A 27006-nucleotide genomic window follows, 5' to 3' on the forward strand; every position below is an offset into this window, starting at 1 on the left:
GGAAATAGGTGGGGTTTAAGAGGGCCAGGTGAGAGTTTGAGCTAGGTGGGAGTTTGAGCTGGGTGGGAGCCCTGGGCACTGTGAAGGGTAGAGCTTCAGTTGGGCATTCATCTGCCCCCAGCCTATACTGGCTCTGCTGAACTGTGCCCAGGTGCCAAGAACCAGGACTTCGGGTGCTCTAGGCTCTGCAGCTGCAGTGAGCCCCCTAGATACACGGCATTGCTTCCAAAGCTCCTTTGTCAGGCCCAAGGGCATGGGCCAATGTGGGTGTCCTGCTGTGCCTGGGGGCCTTGAGGAGAGGGTGGGCATGGGCCTTGAGACTGCACTGACACCTCCAGTGGCCAGAACACCTAAGCCCAGGCTCCCGCTTTGTTCCTGGGGGGTCCTCTCTTCTATTCCATCTGCTACCATGAACACTTAGTGCCAGTTGCCACAGAAAGAGGGTGCTGTTCTCACAGCTTTGCGGGCACGTGGGGCAGGGATGGGCAGGTCGGCACCTGGTCAAGGCAGGGCCAGGCTACCTCTAGAGTAGGACAAGCCCACAGACCAGACTTCCTGCCCCCCAGCTCAGAAAGAATGCTCCTGTCTTATGGGGAGGCTGGCCTGGCCCAGCCCTCAGCTTCTGACCTGGAGGCAGAGACAACTACTAAGAACTGAGACCCCAGGCAGGCTGTTGCTGTGTGGAGGGAGGGAGGGAGGGAGGGAGGGAGGAGGCCCCAGAACAGAAAGCCACCACACTTCCTCCCTTGCTTCCTCCTGCATGGTCTGGAGCCCTTCTTCTGTGGACCCTTATAAGTAAACGTGGTTTCCTGTTTTCAGTGAAATTTACTCTGAGCTCCAGGTTCCATCTTCATCCATGACAACACGCCCCGCCCCCAGCTCCCTTCCTGCTGCTGCTGCTGGAGAGGGGCCAGCATGGGAACAGCCCTCTGTGCTTACCCCTGGGGCGGTGGTACTTCTGCGGATGCCATCCCTGGCAGCTGGTTCCTACGGCCCCTGGCTCAGCACCTGCAGGCTGGGGTGCATGAAACAAAGTAGTGGGGTGCGAACAAGGTGCCTGCCTCGAAGCGGCTTGGGAGTAGCCCAGGGCCTCCAGGAAGTTGGCTGCTGGGCAGGGTAAGATTGAGGCCGGAGGCTCATGGATCATGGCACTGTCTTAAAGCCCCAGGAAGGAAATCTGTGCTTTTAGGTACCAAGTCATTGTTAAGAGGTGTATCGGGAATTATGGGGCCTGTAACCCCTCTCCCAATGTTCACATTTAATAAAGACCTCCTACCTCTATTCCCTCTGAGGGAATGGAATTGACACTTTCTGAAAATATGCCACAGAGGCTACTGGAGATGCTGCTACCGGTCAGGCTGGCCCTGCCAGGGGGTCTGTGGTAGACATTGGGGTAAGCGTGTAGGAACAACAGGTTCTGCTTTTCAAAAGACCAGCCCTGGGGCTGCCCTCACTCTCACCTGGCCAGAGCTCACCCTTACACGCAACAGCCTGGGGCAGAGGGGCTGATACATTGTCTTCTTTAGGGAGCGGTCTGTGATGGGGAGACTCAGGACATAGTGAGTCTGGGGGCCGCAGAGTCCTGTCACCCTCTACCCCATCATGGGCACTGTGGCCTCTTCCTTTTAGAATAGGTCTTCCTAGAGCACTCCAGGGCTGGCCTGACTGTGCTGGGGCTGGGCTAAGATTTGCTCAGGGAACCCAAAGGGAATGGCAATGGGCAGAAAGAGGAACTGGGGTTGTCAGCCAGGATGCTGGGTGCAAAGGCCTCTTGAGAAGCAGACACTAACAACCCAGCTGAGCATCCGTCCTAGCCCACAGAGGGCACTGTCTAGGTCTTTCATTGTTTCTGCTTTGCATTGTTGCCTGTCTTTCCTGCACGGATGCTGTGGGTTAGGGTTAGGGTGTGAGTTCCAGGAGGGTGGGGGTCCAATAACAGCCTGTTCTTTGAACTCATTTACAGAGCTGACGACTGAAGCATAGATACTGGGTGATGGGCTGCACCAGGTTCTCTGGACTGCGTGCCATTGGCCGGGCTACCTCTGACTTTTTACCACCTCTAGTTTCCTAGCAGCTTCATCTGGGCCTGGTGGGTCTCCTCAACAGCCATAATGCCCTGAGCTTGTGCAGGCCAGGGGGAAGAGGTTTCATTTTGTTTTTTCAGTTCTGATCTGTTGGCATGGCTTCCTGGAATGTATGTTGAGAGGTATTCTGAAGTATCAATATAGCTTAATGAGAAAGTGCTGACATAGGCTAGCAATGCCTGCCTTTGGCACAGGATAGAGAAGTGGCAGTGTGTGTACCATATCGTCGCCTTTTCCATTTTAATACTCTGTGCTTTCCAAAACACTTTCCCATGTTATTACTTCTTCGTTTTCCCCCTCCCCCACCAGAAAACCCTGGGAGGCTTTACTGTCCTCATTTAATGCAGTGGGAAACTGAAGTTTCAAAAGGTTTGTGCTTTGTCACCACAAGTAAATAAGGAACTGGGACCAAGGCCTCGGTCTCCTGCTCCTGCTCCTCGGTCTCCAGGCCTGTGCTCCTTCCTCTGCATCAAACTGAATGGCATTAGCGGCCAGGACTTGGACTTGCTTACAGTGTAGACCAAGGCCCTGGAAGATGAAGCCGTGCCCACATCCCCGTGGCTCCGCTTTTTCTACACCACTTTTTGTCACTCTCCTTTCTGCCTGGCAAATCTGGTAGGCGTGGTGGCCCTTGCACCACATTTGCTTGCAGCAGGAGATGGGGAAGGGAGAAACTCTCAACTAACTGCAGAGGAACCAAGGTCTCTTGGAGGAACCAAACCAGTTGCATGTGCGGCATTTGAGCAGCTGCAGAACATCCCTCAAAAAGCAAGGCTAAGGGAAGGGTCTAAATTTAATCGTGCCGGGATGAAGAAGGCTGGCCTACTTGGTGAGCAGCGTAGGGAAGGGGCCAGGCTGGGGTTTCCTGAGCTTGAGCCAAGGGGAGCAGGCTTCCCAAATAGCAGCAAGGTCCAAGTTTAATAAACAGAAGAGCCCTTGGCCCTAAAGATACGGGGTGAGCTGCCAAGAGCTGTGTTTCCAGCTTATAGACTTTCATGGGGCTACTGCTGGCGATTCCTGTATCAGAAGTGGGCAGATTTTTTGTCCTTCTGCCTGGACAGGTGACTTCTGAAGGTCCTCACCAGCCTGAGAAGCCAGGGCTGGTTATTTGGGATTGCCTAATCTGCTGGCTGTGCTTCGTGCAGCAGAAAGGCCCAGTCAGGCCCTCCCTCTCCCCATCCCCCTGCCAAGGTGCCTCTATAGCGGGGGGCTCAGCTTCTGACCTGCCAGTTGCCTTCCGTCCTTCGTCCCAGCCCTTCCTCTTACAGGGGCCTCTGTGAAGGCTGCTTAGATCCCTCCCCCAAGCCTGGCCTCCCTGCCTGTGGCCTGCAGCTAGCTAAAGGGCTGAGGCTGTGCAATGACTTCCCCTGGCTGGTTGGCACACCATGTGTGACAGGTCTGGGCTAGCCTGGATGCCCTTGCAGCACAGCTGTTTTGAGCTCTGGGTGCTGGGTGGAGCTGGTCTAGGCTGGTCATAGGAATATCCGGCTCTCAGGAAATTGACCGGGGTGGGGGTGGGGGGCGGGGAGGGCGTTGGTGTGTGTCTGTGTGTCTGTGTCTGTGTATCTGTCCATCCCCGTCTGTCCGTCTCAGGGAGAAAAAAAAGAGATGCAAGGGCTCAGATACAGGATTTCTCTTGGTTTTGGGGAGGCTCTTGGTAGCTGAATCCCAGGCTCCCAACTTAGAGAGCCTCATGGATGCAACTTAGAGAGCCTCATCCTTTAAGACATGGATGCAAATGATGCCTCGTATAGAAAACCTCCCCTGGCTTCTGGCTCTGAACTCCTAGCACTGTATCACATTCCAGAGTGTTAACTCTGTTACATAACCATTTCCCCCACAGGACGGTAGGCTCCTTGAGGGCAGAACTCATCTCGGATTCCTAGCCTCTGGCACAGGCCTGACATGTATTTAGCACTGAATGAATAAATGAATTAATGAATGATTCAGTGTGGACTGGCTTGAACCAGGTAGATAATTGCAGGTGGGTGTGTGGGTCTGCTGTGCATCTCTGGATAGATATGTTCAGGGTGGCACCCACCCTCCTACCCCCATTAAATCACGGTGAGATTTCCTGGAACCTCGGGATAGCTGGTCTGATGCTGCTTAGGGCTCTGGCTGGTCTAGGAGGAGTTGGGATGATCCTACTTCCTCAAACACTCATCTAGTAAAATCTGCCCAATAGCAGACAAGGGTCCTCCTCTGGTCACCTCTGGTCACCTCTGGATTGGCCCTAAGTTTTGTGCTTAGGGGAACTCAGGAACCTGGGGCTTCACTGTCCAGAGGTGACAGTCTCACAGATGAGGGTCCAGTGCTCTTTGGAGGCAAATGCCAATCCTGACTGGGCACTGGCTGCAGGGCCCTAGCTTGCCAGCTCTGCCCCATCCCCACCCTGGCGTAGGAGGGCCAAGAGGGAGTGGAGGAGGCACTAGCCCTTGGGGCAAAGCCCAGACAGAATGTCAAGGGGAGGGTATGTAGAAAGAGAGCTCTACTCTCAGCTCTGAATTATGCCAAGGGCCTGAACTACCTGTGGCTCCCCACACTCACTCTTGATTATCACTGGATCTTAGGTCTTTGTTCAGGCTGACCTCCAGGCCAGAATATGCTTTCTCCCTATACTATGTTAACTATGACTGACTGACAAGACAGCCCAGGTGTCACCTCCTCCAAGGACCTTCGGGAAAACGTTCTTAGAACTCCTCAGTGCCCCATCTGCATCTTGGCCCCCACACATGGATGTCCTCATTGTCCCCCTTACTCAGCTGCATTTCACTGTGGCGGGAGCCATGTTGCTTTCATCTCTATATTTCTCATGCCTGGCACATAGTGGGCATTCAGGGAACCACAGCTGAATGAATGAATGAGCAAACGAACAATGACTGAATGAACTACGCTCCTGGGGTGGTCACTGCAGTTCTTCACTGTGGTGTCCCCTACAAAAATCAAATAAAAGAGATCTTTCCCAGCCTAAGGGAACAGAAAAAAAAACTGAAGGGATACATTCTTTTGGACTTAAAATGTTTCTTTTATAAATCTTTTTATAGCTGGTGCCTGATGCTATTTTTCTGTATTATGGTATTTTAGCCCAGGAGCCATTACATATTCCCCCAACTATTACATATTCCTCCAGTGAATCCCATCCCTCATCCTAGTCAACCTGAAGGTGTTTTCTGGGAGCAGTGTTGGTGATAACCAGGAATAGGAAGGAAGAGAAAGAGAGACTGCATTTCTCATCACCCAGCTTCCCACACTCTACCTAGGAGCTGGTACAGGCCGCGACCTGCTTCAAGGAGGGCCAGAATGTCAGGGACTGCATATGAGGAGGCAGTGTTCACAGGTCTCCATTGGGCTATGCTGGGTCTCTATGGAGGGCCTGGTCAAGATGGAAACTATTTTTGGCCATGGGGACCAGTCCCAAGTTCTGCAGGCACTGAATGAATAGTGGCCCCTATTCTGGGATGTTAAATGTGGCTACGGTGATTTCCCAGTTCTCTAATTCCCATTTCTTCTGGAGACCAAAAGGAAGTCAGATGTTGCCTCTAAAACTCAGGGTTTTAAAACATCATGGGTTCACCGACAGCCTCCCTGGGAAACTCTGCACTGCGGGGTCGGGGCAAAAGTGGTGTGTTCATTGGCCTACATCAGGATAGGCCCAAGTCCACCATCCTTCCCAGAGATACTCCAGAGAAAGAGCTCAGCCTGGACCTGCTCTGACCTCACAGTTCACAGTGCTAACGTCAGAGGGGAGAGGTCTAACAGGTCACCTACTGGGGGCAGAGGGGCAGAGCTGAGGCCTCATTTACAATCAGGGTTCCTAGGGTAGAGAGATTACGAAAATGTCCCAATCCTTTATATGTCTCTTTATCTATATTCTTTGCAATGTGACTTTGCAGTTCATTCCTTCAAAAGATAGAATTTCCCCACATCTTGAACCTGGGCTGGCCTCATTACTTGCTTTGGCCAACAGAATGTGGCAGAGGTAACCTTGTTCCAGTTCCAAGCTTGGGCCTCAAAAGCCCGTGTATGCTCTGCTGTCTCTCTGGGACCCTGTTCAGCTCCATGTGCATAGGCACAGGGTAACCTCCTGGTGGAGGAGAAAGAGGTGGCCCAGTTGTCCTGTCACCCCAGCTGATAGGCAGCCAACTCCTAGAAGCATAGCCGCCTGACTCACACATAGCACCCCCGCCCCTGGCATTTGGGAGCCCAGCTGAGAGCAGCACTGCCCAGCAAAGCCAGGTCTAAATAGCAATCCTACAGAATCGGAGCGAAATCAATGGTTGTTTTATGCCTCTCTGTTTGTTTTGGTTTGTAAGGCAGCATTATTGTGGTGATAGATAATTCATACAGTCCTCCCCCTCCTGGTTTACCTTCCACTGACACGAGCTAATGCAATTCCCCAAGCAACACCTATGAAGGAGATGTCATCTCCCTCTAGCAGATGACAAAACTGATGTTGAGAGGTTCTGACTTACTTGCCATCGTGCAGCCAGCTTCGCAGTGCTCCTGACTTCAAATTCTCCACTCTCAATTTGCAAACTGCTCCCACTCCAGCTCATGGCCTGCAGACTGTCTCACCATCCAGCCCCGCCTTCTCCAACCTTGTACATTGTCTTGGGCAATAGTCCTGCCCATTCAAGCATTAGACCAGATCAAAGACATTAGCCCTTTCCAACCATGACAGGTTGTGATGGTGTATCACACCAACACAACATAAGAAGCCAGAGGGCATCTCTTCCTACTTGGCCCAGAAACACCACTATATGGGTTAGTGCGGCCCCACAGGTACACAGCTTGGCAAATGGAGTGAGGGCTGGCTAGTCCCCGAGGTCCAGGCTCAATCTGTACCATACCACCGAGCTGCTCTGTGAGCAAAGAGGACCAGAGGCTTTGGAGTCTGCGGACACAGATGAACTAGCACCCTACCTTTGGACGCACGGGCCCTGCATCAATACTCGTAGGCCGACAGACTAAAGGCCTACCAAGGATTCACCCACTGCACAGCACTCCGCTCCCTCATGCAGAAGGCGGAGCTTTCTCTCACCTGGCTCCCCGCCCCCATGGCCACCCTCATTGCTCACCGACAGTGTGGGGGTGCCCTCGTCTTCCACAGTGACTACCAGGTGGTAGAAGCTCTGCCGCTCGCGGTCGGGTGGAGCGGGCCGCGTGGCGATCTCACCACTGACGCGGTCCATGCGGAAGGTCATGTCCTCGTTGCCCTCAGTGATGTAGTAGGACAGGACACTGTTGATGCCAATGTCACGGTCGGTGGCTCTCACCTGAACCACAGCGGTACCCCCGCCCACGTTCTGGGGGAAAAGCAAGAAAGTGGTCATTCCAGATTCAATGAGACAAAGTCCAGTACCCAAGGGCCTCACCTGGACCTCCAGAAAGCTTTGCAGTCTATCCTGGAGTAGTGAGAAGGTTGAAGATGATGGTGGCAAACACTCCGTGGGCTCCTACTACATGCCAGGGCCGTGATAACTCATTGACTCCCCTCTACAACACTGCGAGTTAGGTCCTGGGGCCATCCCTCTATTCACAGATGAGAAAAAACTGAGGTGCAGGGGAAGAATGTGTGCCAGTCGCACAGCCAGTCAGTGGCAGAGCCAGGGTCTGAATCCCAGGGGGCTGGCCTGAGAGCTGGCCTCTAAACCTCTATGCCATCCTGCCTTCGTGAATATCCAACTTGGCATGACATCCAGCAATGCTGGGGCAACGACTCCTGGGAGCGCTCAATCTTAGGACTGGCTGAGCAATCATTGCTTTATTTAACAGCAGCTCTCCCAGGTTAAACCTCAGTTCCCTGTTGGTGGTGAAAGGCCACTTTCTTCTTTCCCTCTTATCTCCTCCTCACATCTACCACAAAAAGATACTGCACTTCAGGAGTTGGCTGAGGTGTTAGGTTAGAATTAAGAATGAGTAAGCAGTTGTCCCCAATCCTGAGATCTGAGAGATTAGTGGGCCAGGCAGACATTTAAATGGGCACTATCCAGTCCGCTCAGGCCCACTGTCCACTCTGGATGTCCAGCTGTACAGGTGCTGGCTCTGCCCTCACCTCGTTCACACTGACATTGTATCCAAAGGGATTCTCGATCACCGGGGGATTGTCGTTGATATCCAGGATGGTCACCTGCAGGATGTGGTCCTTCTTCCGTGGAGGGGTGCCACGGTCAGATGCCACAACCTGCAAGGAGGGAGATGACTGGAGTCAGGGCCAAAGGGTTGGGGAAGGTTAGGAACACGAAGTCCGAAAGGGCTGTCTGCTTGGTGGGAGGACTGGGAGGGCAGAGACTTGCTGGCCCACTCCTGCCCGCAGGTGGCTTCTGACCTCTGGGCTCTCTCCAAGGCTTTCACCTTCCGCCCCTTGCCGCAAACAGTCCTTGTCCAGCTCTTGTCTGACCTGGGACCCTCATCTGCCATCTGACTCCAGTGTGCCCAGTGTTCACCTCCCAATCCTACCCAATTGTATTCTGGGCTGTGCCAGCCCCTGACTGTGCCCCTGGGCCTTCAACTAGACCTTTAGCTTTGAAGGCCCCTGTTCCACACACTCCGATCTGAACTCTGGCAAACAGAGAAAGAGCCTCAAATAATCTTTTCAGCAAAGAGCTGGAGTCCTAACCACAACCTGAGCCCGTCCCTGGGAGGTACAGTGCTTGCTGGATGCCTGCGGGGCAGCAGAAATACTCTAGTGGCTCAGCCATCCGTCCCGCGCCCCGCCCCCGCCCCCGCCTCAGAAACATAGCCTTGGCGTCCCCAGAGCCTCATCAGGAAATATGCCAGTCACAGCAATTCAGCAGTACTGGTGGCCTTAGTGACTTCTCACACCTGCACTTCTTACCTCAGCAAAGGCAGGCTAGGCAGGGGTTTTTCTATCTGTTGCACAGGAGGCCCAGAATAAATAACTTGCCATGGTCACACTGTGTTTGTGGAAGAGTCAGGGCTCCCCTAGGCTCTCTCCTGGCTCTCACAGCAGGGACAGGCACCTCTGCTGCTCCAGAGCCCCCTCCCTGGGTCAGCCTCACTCATGCTCTTGGTCCTTAGGGGTACTGCCTACCCCATGGTTCTTGGGAAAGTGACAGCAGAGATGGTTACCAGCAGGGCATGCTGATGGGCACACTTTCCTGGATGGTGAACAGTGACCCTGAGGAGGGCCAGTCCCTACCTTGAGGATATAGTGGTCTAGCTCTTCTCTGTCCAGGGGCCTGGCCACAAACACTTCTCCAACAGAGTCATTTGTGGTGACGATCTCGAAGGCTCCAGCGACATTGCCCAAGGCCAGGGAGAAAATCACCTGTCATGGAAGAGAGAGAGTGAATGGGGAGGCAGAGGGGCGGTCGGTCAGGCCAAGGGGCACGTTCCTGCCCAGCTGGGCCCTCTGCTCAGTAAGGGTGTTTGAGAAGATAACGTGTTATATAGGCGTGGTTATGTCCCTTAAAATGGGGGTGGCAGGCCCACTGAGGTAAGGCAGGGCCTGTGGCAGGTTCCTGGGTGGGAGTATCAGCCCACTAGCCTAGGGGCCTGAAGACAGCTGTGAGCTCCAAGCACCGACATTTCCCAGGGCAGAGGCAGGGAAGTGCTGACACTTTCGGAGTGTCTGCTAGGAACAGGCACGTTGCCCTGGTATGACATGGACTCTGGCTCTCCCAACAGTCTTGTCATAGGGAGCTGCCCTCTTCAGTTCACAGACAGAAAGCTTGCTCAGAAATATGAAACAACTGGTCACATAGCTCGCAAGTGCCCAAGAGAATGAGGATTTGAACCCAGGGGCTTCTGACCCCAAAGCCAGTGTCTCTTGGTCTCCCAGGGGTGTGCTAGAATTTATAAATGGTGCCACCCAATTCATAGGACAGATCGAAGCAGTGTGAAGACTGACGTGCTCTATCACCCCTTCTTGTGCTCTAGGGGTCTCCAAATCTGGAGCATGGGGAGTGCTTCCTATTGTGGGATGAGGGCCCGAGAAGCGCATCCTCTCTGGGACCGGGGGCTAAGTGGGGGAGGGTTGGTCTCAGGAGCCAGATGCTGTGTGGCTTGTGGATGAAAGTGATGGAGGAGTCACCATGAAAGCTGAACCTCCATGGCTTTCCGCTTGCGGCGGGGGTCTGAGCTGTGGCTAGCCTTTGGGGTCCACATTCATTCAACCCAGGCAGGGTCAACCGCTTGCACAGCTCTGCCTCCTTTCCCTGACCACATACTGGGGGAAGAGCAGGGTGGTCCTACTTGGGACTGGGCAGAGCCTGGATGACCCATTCTTCCTGCTCAATGATGGAATTGCTTAAATGGCTCCCTCTAGCTGAGGGGCTGTGGGAGCCCCATATTGACAGGGGCGATCTGGGCTATTTCTCTCGATGCTCACCTGCCCATTGCTGCCCGCGTCGGGGTCCCGGGCCTTGACGGTGGCCACGCGCTGGCCCACAGGGCAGTCCTCAGGCACACTGACCACCGAGTCGGAGGTGAAGTCAAACCGGGGACTGTTGTCGTTCTCATCCAGCACAGTGATGTAGACCTGGACAGGTGACCGTGGCTAGAGACCTACCATCTCCTTCCCCACCCCAGCCCCAAACACCAGGGTCCCACCATGGGTCCATTGGGGACCAGACCTCCGATTGGTTCTGGAACGTCAGCTAGCTTTACGGGCCTGCCTAGGTCAATCCTGACTTTACGGAGGACGTGAGCACATTTCTTCTAGGAATCTGGTGGGGGAGGGCCACACAGACTCAAATGCTAGGGCTGGGACAGCAAGGGAAGGGGCCTGGGGTGACTCAGGGGTGGTGGCCTGGGAGAACTGGAAGGCATGGGCCCTGGCAAAGGGAATGGAAGCTACTTAGCTCTAAATCCGTGAGGAAGTGCCAGCTTGGCACTGCCTTAGTTTCTTGTTTTTCAAGTGGAACTAAGATTCCAGATTTTTGTGTGAAATTAGGTGGTGATTAATAAAAACCGAAGAAAAAAAACGTGCAGGCTGGCTACCACACATCTGGCGGCCAGATATTGTCCAAAGGCCTCTTCATTCACACTTCTGGATTAGAGGGAAGGAAACAGGGCTCAGGAGGAGGGGGGCCATGAGGTGGGTTGGTGGTCCCCTTGGGAAGAAGGCAGATGGGGAAGGGAAGAGAACATGCACATTGCGCCCAGAGAACGTATCTCTTGTGTCTACAGTGCTAGCTTTGCCTCCAGGGTCTGGATAGCAAGCCAGAGAAAGCTCTGCTGTGGGCATAGACTCCAGCCCATGATGGCTACTGTCATGAGGTGGGAAATACAAGTGCCCCTTAGGTTCACTGATGAGGAGGTTTGGTGGGTAGGAGGATGCTCAGGTTTTAGGAATTCCAGCCAGGCCTCTTCCCCAGGCCACACCTCATCTTCTCCTTCCCCGGACCTGGGATTCTGGGTCCCAGGCTGCCTGCCTCCTGCAGGACCCCACAGGGAGCCTGTGATACTTCCTGAGGAGATTCATTTCATCCTTCCTCCTAAACTGGGTTTTTCTTCTCAGTCCTAGCTGCACTCCTATCTTTAGGAGGCTTTTAAAACCATAAGGTAACAACTCTACCACTTACTAGCTGTGCTTTGCAGTAGGACTTCGCAGTAGGCTTTGCAGTAGGACCAACTCTACCACTTAGCTGTGCAATTTTGGAAAATGTTATTCGAACCCTCTAATTTTCCATTTTTTCAACTGAAAGTAGGAACAAGAACATCTACAGTACTGGGATATTGGGGGATGCAAAAGGGCTAACAAAAACTTAAGGGGTGAAGCGTGGTGGTTCCTATCCAGCTTTCTGCCTGGCAGACAGGCATGGTCTCGCTCACCAAGACTCTGCTCATCCATCATGAATTTTTGTCAGGTAGTTCCATGATGTCCCAGAGCCCCCGTGTGCTCACCTGTGAAATGGGCGTAATCATGCCTACCATGCTGTTCTCAGGGCGAAAACAAACAAGACCCCTTTGCTCTGAATCCTCCCAAACTCTTCCACTTGGGTCAAGGCCTTGTTTTGGCTCTCCGTGCTTCCTCCCGCCACAAGGCCTTTGTATGCGCTGTTCCCTCTGCCTGAAATGTCTTGGCTGTATAAACTCCTGTGCTTTCTGGGGCTCTTAGCTTGAGTCTCTTTCTCAGGGAAGCCCCCCTCAATTTCCCTGACATCTTATTATAGGCTCTCTCTTGTGGCATACATCTATTGGTGCGATAATTTGATCAGTCTTTCTCTGACTATATCTTATGCTTGTGAAGGCAGGGACTGTGTCTGATTTTGGTTTCCTGTGGTACCCCGAGTTCAGCCCAGAGCCTGGCACACAGTAGATACTCCCTCTATGATTATTACTCTGATGGTCATGATGATGCTTGTCAGGTTCTTCTAGTAGTAGGGAGTCAGCTTCAGTGGATGAGGTCTACAGGAAGTAGACATGAGTCTGTGTCCCCACCCAGGGCCTCATGGTCCAAATCTCCCTGCCCTGTCCCTTGAGGGCCTGAGGGTGTAACACTCAAGAACTCTTATGGCAGAGTCACCGCCTTCCCAGTCTGCCCCCTTCTGCTGCCTCCTCAACCCTCCCAGGGTCTGGGAGGAGTCAGGTATAGGTAAGCTGTGGTTTGGGGTTCCGGCCTCACAGAGGAAATGGTAGCACTTCTAAAAGGCCCGTCAGTCTGCCTCCACCCTAGTACCTCCAACAAGTTTTGGGCTGAAAGGGCTGGTGTATTTGGGGCAGTGGCCATGGAAGCCTCTGAGAGGAAGCCAGGGAAGAGCAAAGGGGTGGAGGTCCTGCTTTCTGAAAGAGGGTGAAGCGACTGTGGAAAAACAGGACTGTGCAGGAGTGTGTGCTCTGAAATGCCTGCTAGTCCATCAAAGGCAGTGGGCAGCCTGGTCCACGGAGGGCTCCAGCAGCTCACAGGGAGCATCTTAGCTGCTTATCAGTCTCCACTTGGCCTCGGCTCCTGGGCTCCTCATGACAACAAGTTGTGAGGGACAACTGGCCCATTTTACAGATGAGGCTGCCAAGGCCCAGGGAGAGGGTCCCATGTAACCTGAGTCTCAGCTCCTCGGGCTGAGAGGGCCAGGAGCTGCAGGACACAGGGCACCTATTCACTGCCCAACACTAAGGGCTCTGCTCATTGGCTGCCATCTGGGGCCCCTGGGAGGCCAAGGGGAGCTGTGTGGGTACAGTGCTGCTCAGGGCTTCACTCACCCTCAGGCTGGTTTCGTGGACGGAGGGGTCTTTGGTGTATGGTTAAGCCACAGTCAGGGAGCCGGGCCCCCTCTCGGGAGCCATGAGGCAAGGACCCCAGCAGCCATGTTTGGCTCTTCGCCTTTAAGTTGATGTTACAGGGACTCAGTGGGGAGTGAAAATGTGGCTATAACCAAGGCTGATGATGAGCTGGACACCCATATGGTCTACAGATGGTCTCAGACCTGACTGGCCGGTGCCCAAGCTAAATCTATTGCTAAATGTTCTCATCACTGTAGGATGACCTATCACACTGTAGGTCTCCAGTGGACCCCTACCGTGGGGCTCACCCCCATTTCATCCCCCTCAGCCTGAGGTCACCTGCCTGCCTCTCTCACCTCTCCCACGCTCCTAGGAACCTTATCAGGCACCTCTGACTTCAGGGGTCACCCTCCCCAGTGTTCCCAGCATGAGGTCTCCCCTGCCTTTACTTAGAGTCCTTGAGGGAGGTGACTCATACCGCGACCATGGCTGCCCTTGCCCAGCATTCCCCAGGCCGTGGAGCTGTGAACTCCATTTTACATGCACCACAGTATAACAAGCTCCTTACACCAACCCACCAAGACAGGGAGGGGGTCCCCTTTGCAAACGCCACTCCCACAATATCCTTCTTCAAGATTAGTTTACAAGGGCTTCCTATCCACCATCTCCTGCCATCTCTATCACATCCTCCGAAGGCAGGGCTGCTGGCATGACCCTCATTTTAAAGCCGAAAAAATGAAGCACAGAGCAGCTGAGCAACTTGCCTGTGTCACACAGCTGGTGAGGGGCAGAGCTGGGATGAGGCCTCAGTGTTCCTTTCATTGTGGTTCCACCTACTCCTTTTTAGTGTACACCCCACCCCAGGATCCCATGGGTGCTCGGCAGGACACAGAAGGCAGAGAGAGCAGAGCTAGACATAGGGTACATGCCCGAGAGGGGTCTGGACTGGGATGGCTGTGAAGGGTCTGATCAGGGACCCGCTGCAGACCCATCTACGTGTCTTTTCTTCATGGGAGGCAGGAAGTTCCAGCACCAGGCAAGGCCCAAGCCAGCATTGGCCACACAGCCAACAGCACAGGGAAGAGCCCCAGTCCACAGGCTACTCACCTTCTGTAGGCAGAGCCGTCAGGAGGAGGCCAAGGGAGAGAAAAGACAAAGATGCAGGTAGTTAGAAGCCTGCAGGTCTTCCAGCCCCCACTCCAAGCAGCAGTCTGTTGAGGATGCCCCCAGCCCCCACCTGTCTAAGGTCTCCTCCCAGCCCGGGCTGCCTCGGAAGGTATGGCATGACCAGCTGCAGCACTGCCTCTGGGCTACTGAAACCCTTGTCCACCGACCGGTCGGCATTTTGGGTGGCCGGTGAAGATGTGAGTTTGAAGGTGACCTGGGGTGGTGATGAGTGAACCTGTGGGGTTCTTACCCAGGGACCTACTCACCACAGTGGAGTCTACTTTGGGGCCACCGTCATCTGCCACCACCGTCAAGGTGTAGAAGTCACCTTTCTCCCGGTCCACCAGGCCTTTGACTGTGATCACACCCTGCAAGGAGGGGGCCAGATGGTCGACAACATTGCACCCACCAGGCAGAGCCCACCCAGCCCCCAAGCAGTCCCATGCTCCAGCCGAACCAGACTCCTCACTAACCCTGAACATTCTGCCCACTGTCACACACCCACGCCACTCTCTCTGCCTGACAAAACTTCTCCACGTAGCTCTGTAGGTTAAAATCCTACTGTTCTCTCAATCCCACTCAGATGTCACTTCTTCCATGTAGGTTTCCTGTTTCCCCAGCCAGGTATGAGCACTCTCTTATTTGGACCCAGGAGGTGCTCCATTATACCTATATACTGTCATTCTTTTCACATATTTCCATGTGATGCTGATTTGCATTCTTCATTATTCCCACTTCTACTCCTAGCCTGAGAACTCTTTGAAGGTTAGAAAGGGTCTTGTTCATCTTTGTATTCCCATTATGCCCCAGGCCTGGCACATTGTAGTGATTATTACCTTGCCTATTTTCAAAGAAGGGATTTTGATAAAAAACACACTAAAACAAAGATGAAAGAGTAAGATCCAGGCAGTAGATAAGAGATAGCTGCACTAGATGCCTAGCTTAAACTAGCTTTTGCAATGAAACACATTTATATCTGAGCTTCCTAACAGCCAAGATAAAAAGGAAAACATGATGATCTGCATAGCTTTTGTTGTCTAGTAACAAGGACACCAGGTCGCCTAGGTATAAACTTTATCTTACTCCTAAATATGAAACGGGATATATTACAGGGATGTTTATTTCAGATACTTTATGACAAAGAGGACAGTGCTGTATATAGGAGCTCAATAATGGTTGGTTAGCTTTAAAAGAATTGAGCTCCCTGCTCTGAGAGAGAGCCCTTGCCACGTCTGTCCCAAGCCTCCCTCACCGTGATGGCATCTATCTTGAAGAGGGCTTTGGCCTGGGCGCTGGTGTAGGCATCAAAGCGATAGGTGATCTGGTTGATGTTGTCAATGGAGTAGGCCTGGACCCGCACAATCTCAGTGCCCAGTGCCAGGTTCTCCAAGATGGAGGCCTCGTAGGAGGTGTTGGAGAACTGCACGGCCTCATCCAGCTCATTGAGCAAAGTGATGTAGACACTGCAAAAGCCCTGGTTGAAGGGGGGTGCTTGGTCAGTGGCGGACACGTTCATCAGGTAGCTGGTCTTGGTCTCATAGTCCAAGTAGTCCACGGTGATGATGAGCCCCGTGCTCTCGTCAATCTCGAACTTCCCCTCTGCGCCTGACAGGATGCGGTAGTTTACCAGGCCGCCATCCCCTGTAGGAGGATGCAAGAGGTTGGACAGTCCCAGATGAGTGGAGCTGCCCTGTGGTTTCCCAAGGTGCCCACAGCATACCCACTGCTGTCCTAGAGGGACAGGGTGAGGGGCCTTGGCTGGCCTACCCAGCGTGCACTGTCCCCCATCTGTGGGCTGGATCATACCAAGGGATGTGGCAGAGGTTTGGCTGGCCTACCCAGCGTGCACTGTGGGCTGGATCATACCAAGGGATGTGGCAGAGGACAGTGTCAAGGTCTATGTGGACAGCAAGGTCCAGCACACAATGTTGCCCCCGCCCTGGGGCCTGGTCCGGGCCTGAGAAATATGCTGGAGGGGTTTAGTTTTGCTCCTTAAGCTTCGAAATTTAAGCTCAAGCACCTCCCTTGTGTATTTGGACAAAGAGGGTAGAGAAATTAGAGATCACTTGTAGTGTCTAGGGTCATTGATCTAGAAAATGTTAGATCAACAGGGAAAGCATCCTCAGAGGTGGCCAAGCCTTCATCTGGTCCCTCTGGATGAAGAGTTCCAGTGCCAGGGACGCCTTCCCCCATTCTCCTTATTTCTCTACCCCAAATCCCCGGGTCTTGGAATACAGCCTTCAGCCAGGAGCAAGAGCTGGGCTTCCTTCGCTCGAGTCCACACACTTTGAGCGGAATGGTCATAAAACCACTCAGGAAATCCCAGACTTCCTTGAAATTATTTGCAAAACTCTGAATAGACCTGCATTTTTCTGGGGAGGGATTGATAGCTTCCACTTGTTTTTCAAAAGAATTCCTGAGCCAGCAAAGGTCATGAACCACTGCGCCACAGTGATATATATGACCTAAACTGTATAAATGTGCCACATAAGGGAGAACAATCCACCTAAGAGTGTTCAGACCAATTTCTGCCTCCACTCTATCCTGTGCCCCAGGTGAGCTGGGGATGCTGAGAGCCACCAGAACAGCTAATATGAAGGAAGGGCAGGAACCTGAGAAACTAGGAGCAGCTCAGGGAGCCTCTTTGGGGCACAGTGGAACCCCAGGAAAGAGCTCCTCTCTGGCTGTACCCCTGGCTTAGGGCACAGGCCCAGATAGCCTGGCTCCATGAAGACGGCCATAGTGACCTGGCCATGTTTTCCTTCATTTTGCACTGCTAACTGTGGCCACCTCTGGGGCTCGGGGCCCTCAGTGAGGCCCAGGCTGCCTTCAGGGCAGACCATTGCCTTGTGGAACAGGTTGTGCTGCCCCTTGTAAAACTCGTGTGTGCCAGGCCCGGAGCCTCGGCTGGATGGAGGAGCCAGGCCTCAGCCAGCTTTCTGGCAAGTACTTTATTTCTCCTAGCCCTGCCCAGCCCCCAGCCAAAGGCTAGCTGGGAGCTGCTGGGTCCTGCAATGACAAAGCTGGACTTCTCAAACTTGTGACCTCTCCTCTCTCCATCCAGAGATTGAGACAACTCCCTCTAACTCCAGCCCTGACAGGCTCCACAGGAGCAGGAGGGGTAAGCTGAGGAGGGTCATTCTAGGGAATGGGGCCCCCTGGCTTCCCCTGCTGGCCTTACCAGTGTCTCGGTCTGTGGCTCGAACGACAATGACCGATGTGCCAATGCCTGCGGTCTCTCGAAGAGCCAGGCGGCTGTACTGCTGCTGTGTGAACACAGGGGCCTCGTCATTGACATCCTCCACATATACTATCACCTGTAGGAGCCAGACCGGGGCAGAAGGTCAGTCAGTGAGGCTGTCCAGTTGGTTACCGTGTCCTCCCACCTCGCACAGTATCTGGCACATGGCAGGTGCTCAAACATCATTTGTTGAGGAAAGAACTTTATCTTACTCTTGGCTCTGCCACTAACCTTGTGGGAACTTGTGACTAATTAGTAAATCTTTCGAGCCATCAGGTTTCTCAGTTATGAAACAGTAATATTGATATAATAATTCATGCCCCATGTCACTCCCAGGGTTGTAATGAAGATAAAATGATCCAGACTTTGCAAAAGTGCTTGAAAAGGTTTAAAGTGACCTCATTCAAATACCAAAATGTATCTGGGAGACTAGACATAAAACTGTTAATTATGATTGTAGCAGGGAATGTCGGTTCTAACTCCTCTAGATTCTCAGGCATCTTCTCTGGGTGTTTTCACTGCCAGTGGTCAGCACCCGCTGAGGCTGCTGGAACCCACACTCAGAGAGCAGAAGTGTCTGGGAATTACGTCCCCTGGGGCAGGCCTTACCTACTGACTAATGGGCACACAGTATAAATATTCCAGCTTCCCGAGCTGGAATGGTGACTCTCTCCAGAGCTCTCTGTGGAACTGGGTCAAAGTTCCCTTTGTGCTACTTTGCTGTCTTTCCTCCCTGGTCCCTTCAGGCTTTTCCTGGGAACACTTGCTATTAATCGCTTTCACACCAATCCTTATGTCAGGATTTGCTTCCGAGGATGTCATCCAGGACAGTGGCTATGTCTGAATTGTGGAATTGTGCATAATTTTCATCACTGCTTATCCATACTTTCTAATTTCTCTTTCATTAACATGTGCATCTTGCGTAACAAAAACGAAAGTTTAAGAGATGTTTACGGAGAGATGTAAACTTCTTTTTGTCACACCACCTGCCCCCACCTCTCGCACAGAAGCATGGGGAGGGTGTGGCCCATGGATGGGCAGAACCAGGGCTGGGTCCAGAAGGACCAGTATGGTGGGGGAGGGGAGTTACAACCACAGAGTATTGGTGCTCCAGAAGCAGTAGTGAGCCCGGGGCTCCTGACTCTTTTCCCCAGATGGGAGACAGGGGCTCAGAGGTGGGGAGTGACTTGCCCAAGGCCTCCCGTAACTGAGAGGGCTGGAAAGGTTCTTCTGGTTTCAGTCTACTAAGACTACTGCTCTTCGCTCTATGCTGGGGGCAAGCTGGCCCCAGAACAGGAGAGACACCCTCCTTCCAGCCTGACAGAGCCAGGGCCAGCAGAACTTGCCAGAAGAGTGGAGGGGGAGCAAATGGGGCAGGAGCAATGATGCACAACACGGATTTTACACGTGGTCACAGCACTAACGGTGGAGCCCAAGGCACAGACTATTCAAGAACATGAATATTTAGTTTCTAGTTGATCACTGCCCCTGGGATCAGCCCTGGCTTCTGTTCTAGGTTTAGATGGAAATTAGTTGGAGAGAAGTGAAGGGGCTTCTGTTGGTATAAGCAGGAACGGCGGCCTAACTGGTGGAGAATTCTGGGGTGGGTGGGGTGGCAGAGCTAGGGTGAGGTGATGTATACGGGGATAAAGGTTTCTCTACGTCTCTGCTCCTGGGGTTCCTGTAGCCCTGGTGTGTCATCAGATTTTCACATGCAGGCACCCAGAACCCACTATGCAAACTAAAATGCCCACTCCAGAACACAGCTGTTTACAAGCCGGAACCTTCTAAGTTTGGCTTCCCCAGGAACTTGGCTGGGCAGATCCTGGGTGGGGTGGGTGTGGGGAGGAATTTGCATGGATGAATTTCGGGAACTCTTTCTGTAAACAGAAACTAACCATCTATCTTTCAAAACTGTGAGCCTTCCCCTTCCTCAGTCTGCTTGTCCAAATGGCCTTGAGTTCAAGGTCGAAGGGAGAAAACAGGGCTAGTCTGACAGTACAATAAAAAGAAGAGGGAGGTAAACATGGAGCCTGGGTGTGGCCCATCCTCCAATGAGGCTGGCAACATGCCGCTCTGGTTGGTTTCGGCTTTGTTTTTAGCAGCAGAGACAGAAGGCAAAATGGTATGTGGTTTGCGAACCTGAGAGACCCAGATGTACAGGAAACACACAGGTCTGCCGAATTCTTGCTGAGCAGAAGAGCTCAGCTAATGAGCTCCTGGGCTCCCTGGAGAACCAGCCCCACTTTCCATCCAGTGCTGTGCCCTCCAACAAGGATGGCACAGGGGATGCGTGTGTGCGTGCATACTTGCAATGTGTACGAGACCCCTGGTCTCCATGAGGAGCGTTTCACGCCGTGCTCCCTGGCTCTTCCATCTGACCTGTCCCTGTTCTCTGAGGCAGGAACTGGAGAATGTGGATGGTCTCCAGGAAAATGAATCCAGGGCAAAGCTGGAGTCTCCACATCATCTTCAGGAAGGTCCCAACTTTTCTGGGGCTCAAGGGTATATGGAGGCTGTGTACTACAGGGGCCATGCAGCCCCCACCTCATGGGCCAGCTCCCACATTCCCACCTCAGTATGACTCTGGGAATAAGGCAGCAGTCTTCTGAACAGGCTTGTGTGAGAGCGTGGGACAGTGGTTAAGAGAAGCCCAGCTGACTGCCTGGTGCCTCTATCTTTACCTCTCTGTGACCCTAAACACGTTGGCCAATCCCTTCCTATCTCAGTCTCATCTATAAAACGGGTATAACAACAGTGCTTACCTCATAGGGCTAATACGAGGATTAAATGAGTTCAAGTACGTGAAGCACTAAGGAAAGTGCCTGGCACAGAGTAAGTACGATATGAGGGTTTATTATTCCTCAGGATTCCTGAGGAGAGGAGCAAAAGGAGGGTGGCCAAGCTGGTGTGGCTCTGGATGTCCCACCCTGGCACTAACTGGCACAGCCTGGCTTTGATCTGTTTTACACAGTGCCTTGGGGTGCTGCATTCTATTTTTAAAGATACGTGGCTAAAAGAGATTTGCAGCCGCAATGCTGGAGAGAGGTGCTCACCTGCTCCTGGGAGGGTGAGGAGTGAGGGGGCCACAAGGAGGGTTGTGGTTAGGCAGCTTGAAGTCCAGGGAGCCACTCAAGCTATGCTAATGTCAGTCACTCTGTGGCCTGAAGCTGGCCCGACAAAGGGCAGGTTGTGACGTGGGTGTGATCACATGAATAAGCAACTCAGTCATGCAGGTGAGCGTGGCTGTGTGGGACTGCCTGAGTGTATGTTCAAGTAACGGTTTCACCTTCAGTCAGCAGGGCCCTGGAATTGTTCCAAGTAGCCCCAAGGTATAAAAATCCAAGGGGTCTGCCCCCTCAGCCATCTCCACCTAGGTAGATCTCACTCGGAGGGAAGGGGCAGCCATGAGGAACCCTTTTCCATCTCTTTCCGGGACAGAGCTTTGGGGATACCAGCAGGGGATGGGCCAAGGCTGAGTCACCTGTTCCCCCTGCGTGATGGTGACCCCAGGCAGGCCTCTGTTCATTGTTTCCAGCCTGAAGGAAACAGCGGGTAGAGATAGGGCTGATAAGAGGAGCCGATTCTGCCCCACTCAGTTCTGGGTAAAAGTCCCTTGGCCTGACTTTTCCCACTCCCTCCTACTCTTCACGTATGGGGTCTGACTCACTTTCCACCCGGTTTAAGGGAAGGGGCTGTGAGCTGCTGAGTATGCAGTGGGGGTAGGATGGGGTGACCTTGAGAGGTCATCTCAGTTATTCCCCTGCCACTTGGTAGGCGTGTGCGTAAACCAGCCCAGCTGGGGGGAATATTTGTGTGTCTGTTTTTGACCATTCATGGAGATGAAGGCTGATTTGATTTCAGCTGCCTAGAGGAGAGGCCCGAGGTGAATAAGGGTGGGCAGAAAAGACTAAATTTGACAGAACAGCTGGAAGTTGTCACCAGGGCATTAGGGGGACACTTTCAGTGGAAAGAGCACTGAACTTGGACTCAAAAGACCTGAGCTCAGAAGTCTATTGCTAATGACTTTTCTGTGCCTCAGTTTCCTCATTTGTAAAATGAAGTTGGCAACATCTACATCTCCAAGATCACATATATGAGATTTCCGTGGCTCATCGTAGAGAGTCATGTGACTATAGGGGGTTAGTATGGTAAGAACACCTCTTTCATTCTTCTGGACAGATATCAATATCATTGACCCCCTTCCACATGTGGAGAAACCGAGGCTCAGAGCCAAGATCCTAGGCTGGGCTAAGCCTGTGGCACCCCGCACTGTACCTTTTAGCTCCAGGTGTCATTCAGCACCTAAATCAGCGATAGCCTTGCCCCACCAGGCCCCAGAGAGGGGCCATCTCCCCTTCACCTAGGGCATTGGCCCAGCCCTGAGGTCAGTGCTTCACGATCTGCTGACTGGCTATCCAAGAGCTGCCCAGCCCACCCCCGACCTCACCCTGACAGAGCTCCGCATAGGGCCCAGGTCGTGGTTGTAGGCCTCCACTATCAGCACGTGGGATGAGTCCTGCTCCCGGTCCAGGGGCTGGGGTCCTCGCATCAGAAGTCCACTGCTGATGTGGATCCGGAAGTTATTGCCATGGTTACCTGTAGGGAGAGATAGAAAAGATGCATGAGTTCTGTCCTGGAGCAGGATCCTCATGGAATCATGGGGTGGGCGGAGAGCGGAGGGAAGAAGGGGTCCCAGACCCCCAGAATGCTGACCCTGCCCAGAGGCCTCAGGAGCTTGGCCAAAGCCCACAATGGCAAGCAGGCCTCTGCCTCATGCTCTCCTGGCCTGACAGGATGGGAGGGAGGGGGCAGAAGTTCATTATGTGTCCTCCTTGTGGGAAGCCTGGGGGTCCTCTGAGAACCCATACCCAGAAGTGTCATTGGATTCAATATTCAGAGGGATCTGGGCACTACACAGAGAGGAACTAAAACCAAATTCTCTGTGGTGGCTGAAGCCAAGATTTCATGGACATCTCCTGCAACCATTTGTGGTAATGGTACCCTGATTTTCCTCTGGGTATCCACCCTCCTCTACGCTCAGTGCATATGCCTTGCACAGGGGTGATTTTACTCTGATTCCAAGAGAAAGCAGATCAGCATATTTTAGTCTCTGGCCACAGTGATTGTTTCAGGGCTGAGGATGGTCACATGATTCTAGTTGGCCAATGAGACTCATTTTGGGAAGTTTGAGAGCACAGTCCAAGGTGAATGGTTTGGGGATGGGCACATGATACATTTTGCGCCAATGACACTCAGTCTCTGGGAAGCTTGCTGCTGGGGGCTGCACTTGTCCCCAAGAATCCCTCTCTCAGGGTAATGCCCTACTGTGGGACATGAGGAACTTCAAGAGCATAGTGATCAAATGCAGTACCCTCACTTAAAAAACATCCAACTTGGTGCAAATGATCGAAGAATGTCCCTGTTTCCTTTCTCTGGCCCGCTCGCGTGTACAGTACTTGGGGCTTCCTTGACCTCACCTCCCAGGCCCTTGGTAGCCTAGAGAAGCTCTGCCATCCCAAGAGCAGGAAGGCCGGCCTCCGCCGTCCAAAGGCAGCCCACTCACCATGAAGGATGCGGTACCACACACGCCCGAACTCGCCCTCGTCGGCATCTGTGGCCATTAACTGAGGAAGAATGAGATATGAGGTCACTCCTGGAATTCCACCCCACGAGAAGGGGGGAGAGAAGACGTTTGTGGAGCTTCTCTCCTTCCCTCTACAGTACCCCCAGCCCATCCTGCCCAAACTTGTGGTTTCCCAGAGAGGCCGGAGATGCGGGACGGGAGAGGGACATGTCTGTCTTTCTCATCCCCCACGAGGACATCTGACTGTAGATGTCTCCGTGCTGCTCTGTTTGTGGCGGGAGACCTGCCAGCTCTCCTCCCTGATTCTCCTCCAGGTTCTTGGGGAGGACAGGGAGAAGGTAGATGATGGATACAGCCTTGACTAGGTCGGCTCGTACCTCCACAGTTCCCTCCTTCAGCCTTTTGAGTGCCTAGGAACCTCACCTAGGGTGGTAAATTGTGTGAGCGCTTCTTGACTTGGTGACCCTGAGTAAGCCACACCTCTCTGGACCTCAGTTTTGTCATCTGAGAGAAGGGGCTGGATGACACCTCAGTCATCTAAAGGACTTTGACAGTCCACAGGAGGGTCCATTTGGTGCAAAGAATGCTTCTTTTGAGATCAAGGGCTAAGGGCAGGAGGAAAAAGCCAAATACCAAAAACTAGGGCTCCAAAAAAGGGGGTGGACCCCGGGCTCAGGCAGAGCCACAACTCCCCCTGCCCCACTGTGTTGTATTTCTGGGAGCGTGGGGGTCCTTGATGGAGAAGCTACTTAAGACTGAGGCTTCTAAGGAGGTAGCGGGTTGCCAGGGAAGCTCTGGCTTTGGGGAAGAAGGGAGGCTGGGGGAGGGGCATCTCTGTGTGTGTGTGGGGGGGTTGGTGTGGAGAGAGCCACTGCCTGGAGGGTCTCCAAGAGCTCACCCAAACTATGAAGAGCACAGCTTTGGCTGCCCCTCAATCCTAGGCTTTCTGCCCAGTGATCTCTTTGACCTTTGAACATGCCTCTCACTCCTCATGTCTGTAGCCAGACACTTTCAAAGGGAAAGTACTTTTCTGGGAAGTTGAGAGAGAAGCCTGGAAGGTGAGAGGACTAGGGCGATGGAGGGAGGATGGAGGGAGGAGGAGCCTCAGGGGCTACCAGGGCCCATCTCTCTGCTGTTCCCCTCCCGCTGTGAGCCCCTCTCCCTGGTAACCTGGGGGTTGGCAAGCACTGAATAGTGACCCACTGGCTGCTGCCTGACAGACGATACCATTCAAATGTCCACCAGGGGAAGGTGAGAGCCATGGGCTGCAGAGGCCTTGAAACCCTCCCCCAGCATTCCCCAAGTGCCCCTGCCCAACCCCTTCAGAGGGCTCCAAGGAGACAGGCTGGAGTGAGGCCCTGGGAGGGCTCCAGACCACAGCTCCCCTCTCCCTTGTCCAACCCAGTTGCCATCCCTACCCTCTTGGGTGTCCCCTCCCCCAAGGCAGGGCCCCAACTCTTTCAGACAAAGCCAAGTCCAGCAGGAGAGTAAAGGGAGACAGCCCACTTTGCCCAGCCTGGCTGACTGACGGACGCAGGGAACTGCAGAGTCCCGGGGTGGGTTGGGGTCGCAGGTGGCGCCCGGTGCTTCTCGGGCCTCTCTTGGAAAGCTGAGACGACCTTCCACCCAGCTCAGGACTCCTGAGGGCTGGCTCTGAGGTTAGTGCTTGGGGGACTGCAGAAGAAGGCCTGGCGAGGAAAGTGGGGCCAGACCCTTGTTGGGGTCCTCTGGGGAAACATGTGAAGGTATGCTCAAACCTGGGGAATCCCTCTGCTTTAGTATAGAGTGAAAACAAGTCCCAGTGAGGGGCAGTGGCTAGCCTAAGGCCATACAGCAAGATATGCTGTGAGGTCAGTCCCTCTACTCATAGACCCTGCTTTATGGAGCTCTGAGGCAAGAAAGAAGGTTCTAGACTAAGCTTGCGGAGCTATGTCCAGAGCAGGGCCTGCAAGAGTGCCCTGGACTCCAGTGGCATGGAAGAGATTTCACCTGCCCTCAAGGCGATTCCTAGCCTTGGTCTGATGGAGGCCTCCTTTCTCCAGAACCAGCCAGCCTGGCTGGTCAGAGGGGACATCAAGGGGGCCTCACAGTTGACATTGCATGTGTTTCAGGGAGGGTGGCTTGATGTTTTCAACCAATTCAGAACCTCTTGCTTCCAAGGGAATTACTCAGATGCTAATTATAAGCCTTGCTTATCTTTTTATTAAGGACTGAAGCCAGGACCTGCTTTTCTAGCCTGATAAGGTCTCCAGATCCATGAGAAGACTTGAAATAACAGTAGGACTAGCAGGATTGAGACTTCTCCCACTTCAAACTGCCCTTTTCTTATTCCCAGCCAAGCAACGCCCAGGGTAGGATAGAGAGACAATTAGTTTTCTCCCTGTGGGAGATGACAGTGGGCACGCCCCATCCCTCTTCCCTGCTCAGATTCAAGGCAGGGCCAACCCACATCTGGCTGCCTCTCCAGGCCACACCAGCAAGGCAGAGGCCCTGGCAGCTGGTCAGGGATCAGAGTTTTCGGTTGGGAGCTGGGAGGGGTTGTGTTCTCCCTGGAAATCCTGGAAGGAGTGGTGCTAGGGAATGGGTGGGCGGTGGGGTGGGGTACACTGGATGCCCTCAGTTGGCTGGGCACAGGGCAAGGATGCAAGCAGGAAGGAGGCTGGGCACAGGGAGTCGGGAGTTAGGTCTTGCAGCTGTGGTGAGTGTCTGGGGGAGGGGATGGGGGCTCAGGAGGGTGAGGACGGGGTAGGCCCTCTCCACTCCCCACTGCCTGCTGATATGGACTCTGCAGCCACCTGCAGAGCCTTGATGTGACTTGAGGACCTTCCTCCTACCAAGTGCTAGAAACTCTTGACTGAGTTAGACTAAGCTGCAAGTCGGGAGAAAGGAGGGAAAATCTTCTATCCGTAGTCTCACGAAAGTCTCCAAGGTCAGAGAGAAAAACACAATTATTATTGGACCTTTTTGGGGATTTCCTGTCCTGTGTTTGTAGAAATCATAGATCATGAATGCTGAACTGCAAAGCTGGATATGGCCTGCTAATGTGTTTTCTTTGGCTGTTGTAGTGTTTTAAATATTTGAAAATTCATTTTGAATTTTTTGCAATCCAGTTTGTTTGGTCTTTGCAATCTCCACACTCCCCAATATGAATTGATTGCCAACATTTAAACCTCACTAATAATTAAATAACATTTTAAGTTTGCTTAAAAATTCAGATTTCTGGCTTCTCTTGGGAAACTGGAAGAGCTGACCGCACTGGGCCTGCATCCTGGCATTCCATCAGCCTAGCTGAGGCACCTCCACCTCCTTGAGAGTGCTCTCCAGGTAGACCTGCCCACCTGTCCTCTTTGGTCACATGTTATCTACCGGCCAGGCCCTGTAAGCGTGTTTATTTGTAACCACTCAGCCTGATCTGTAAGGACCATCTGCCAAGTTCCCTCTAGTGGGATGGTCTTAAGTGATAACAGGTGACTAGTGTGTGTGGGAGGTTCAAACCCCACCTTGTCAACTCTGTTGTTCTCTGTAGGTTATTTCCCACCTGTCCTCAGACTAGCTCAGTGAGCCCTGAGGGAGGGTTGGAAGCCAGAAGCGTGGCTAAGGCCAGGAGTCAGGAAACCTAGTTCTGGCCTTTGTTTGGCCACTGGCTCACGGTGTGGCCTTGGCCTGGACTTCCCTTATTTGGGTCTCAGTTTCCTCACTTGTCATAGGAGCAAATTGGACTGCCCAGAAAACACCAACAG

General features: G+C 53.1%; 2 protein-coding genes across 2 annotated transcripts in view; both read right to left on the reverse strand.

The window, feature by feature from the left end:
- Positions 1–6898: 6898 nt before the first annotated feature.
- LOC112482670 (cadherin-23-like) lies at positions 6899–11984 on the reverse strand. The gene is made up of 6 exons (XM_025049320.1): positions 11955–11984; positions 10438–10587; positions 9247–9375; positions 8140–8268; positions 7163–7390; positions 6899–6946 (listed from the first exon to the last, which is right to left on the reverse strand). Exons 1-6 carry the CDS (start codon positions 11982–11984, stop codon positions 6899–6901), a joined length of 714 nt encoding a protein of 237 aa, XP_024905088.1.
- Positions 11985–14132: 2148 nt separating this feature from the next.
- Positions 14133–27006, reverse strand: part of LOC102896542 (cadherin-23) — a 320558-nt gene continuing 307684 nt past the window's right edge. Inside the window, exons 29-34 of the mRNA XM_025049321.1 lie at positions 23246–23306; positions 22130–22278; positions 17620–17755; positions 15691–16079; positions 14705–14806; positions 14133–14381 (exon numbers count right to left, since the gene is read on the reverse strand). Of these exons, the coding sequence (XP_024905089.1) occupies positions 14241–14381; positions 14705–14806; positions 15691–16079; positions 17620–17755; positions 22130–22278; positions 23246–23306 (978 nt within the window). The 3' untranslated portion in view covers positions 14133–14240. The remainder of the gene's footprint in view (positions 14382–14704; positions 14807–15690; positions 16080–17619; positions 17756–22129; positions 22279–23245; positions 23307–27006) is intronic.

This window comes from Pteropus alecto, unplaced genomic scaffold, assembly GCF_000325575.1.
Source record: "Pteropus alecto unplaced genomic scaffold, ASM32557v1 scaffold155, whole genome shotgun sequence".
Taxonomy (NCBI): Eukaryota; Metazoa; Chordata; class Mammalia; order Chiroptera; family Pteropodidae; genus Pteropus; species Pteropus alecto.

Bases quoted from the DNA above. Each gene is read 5' to 3' on its own strand.
- LOC112482670 (XM_025049320.1), bottom strand. From the start codon at position 11,984: ATGGTAGGCATGATTACGCCCATTTCACAG. The intron at 8,269-9,246 runs GTAGGGACTGGC...CCCTCCTTGCAG, and splicing joins TAGACCACTATATCCTCAAG to GTTGTGGCATCTGACCGTGG. The intron at 7,391-8,139 runs GTGAGGGCAGAG...CTTTTCCCCCAG, and splicing joins ACAATGTCAGTGTGAACGAG to AACGTGGGCGGGGGTACCGC.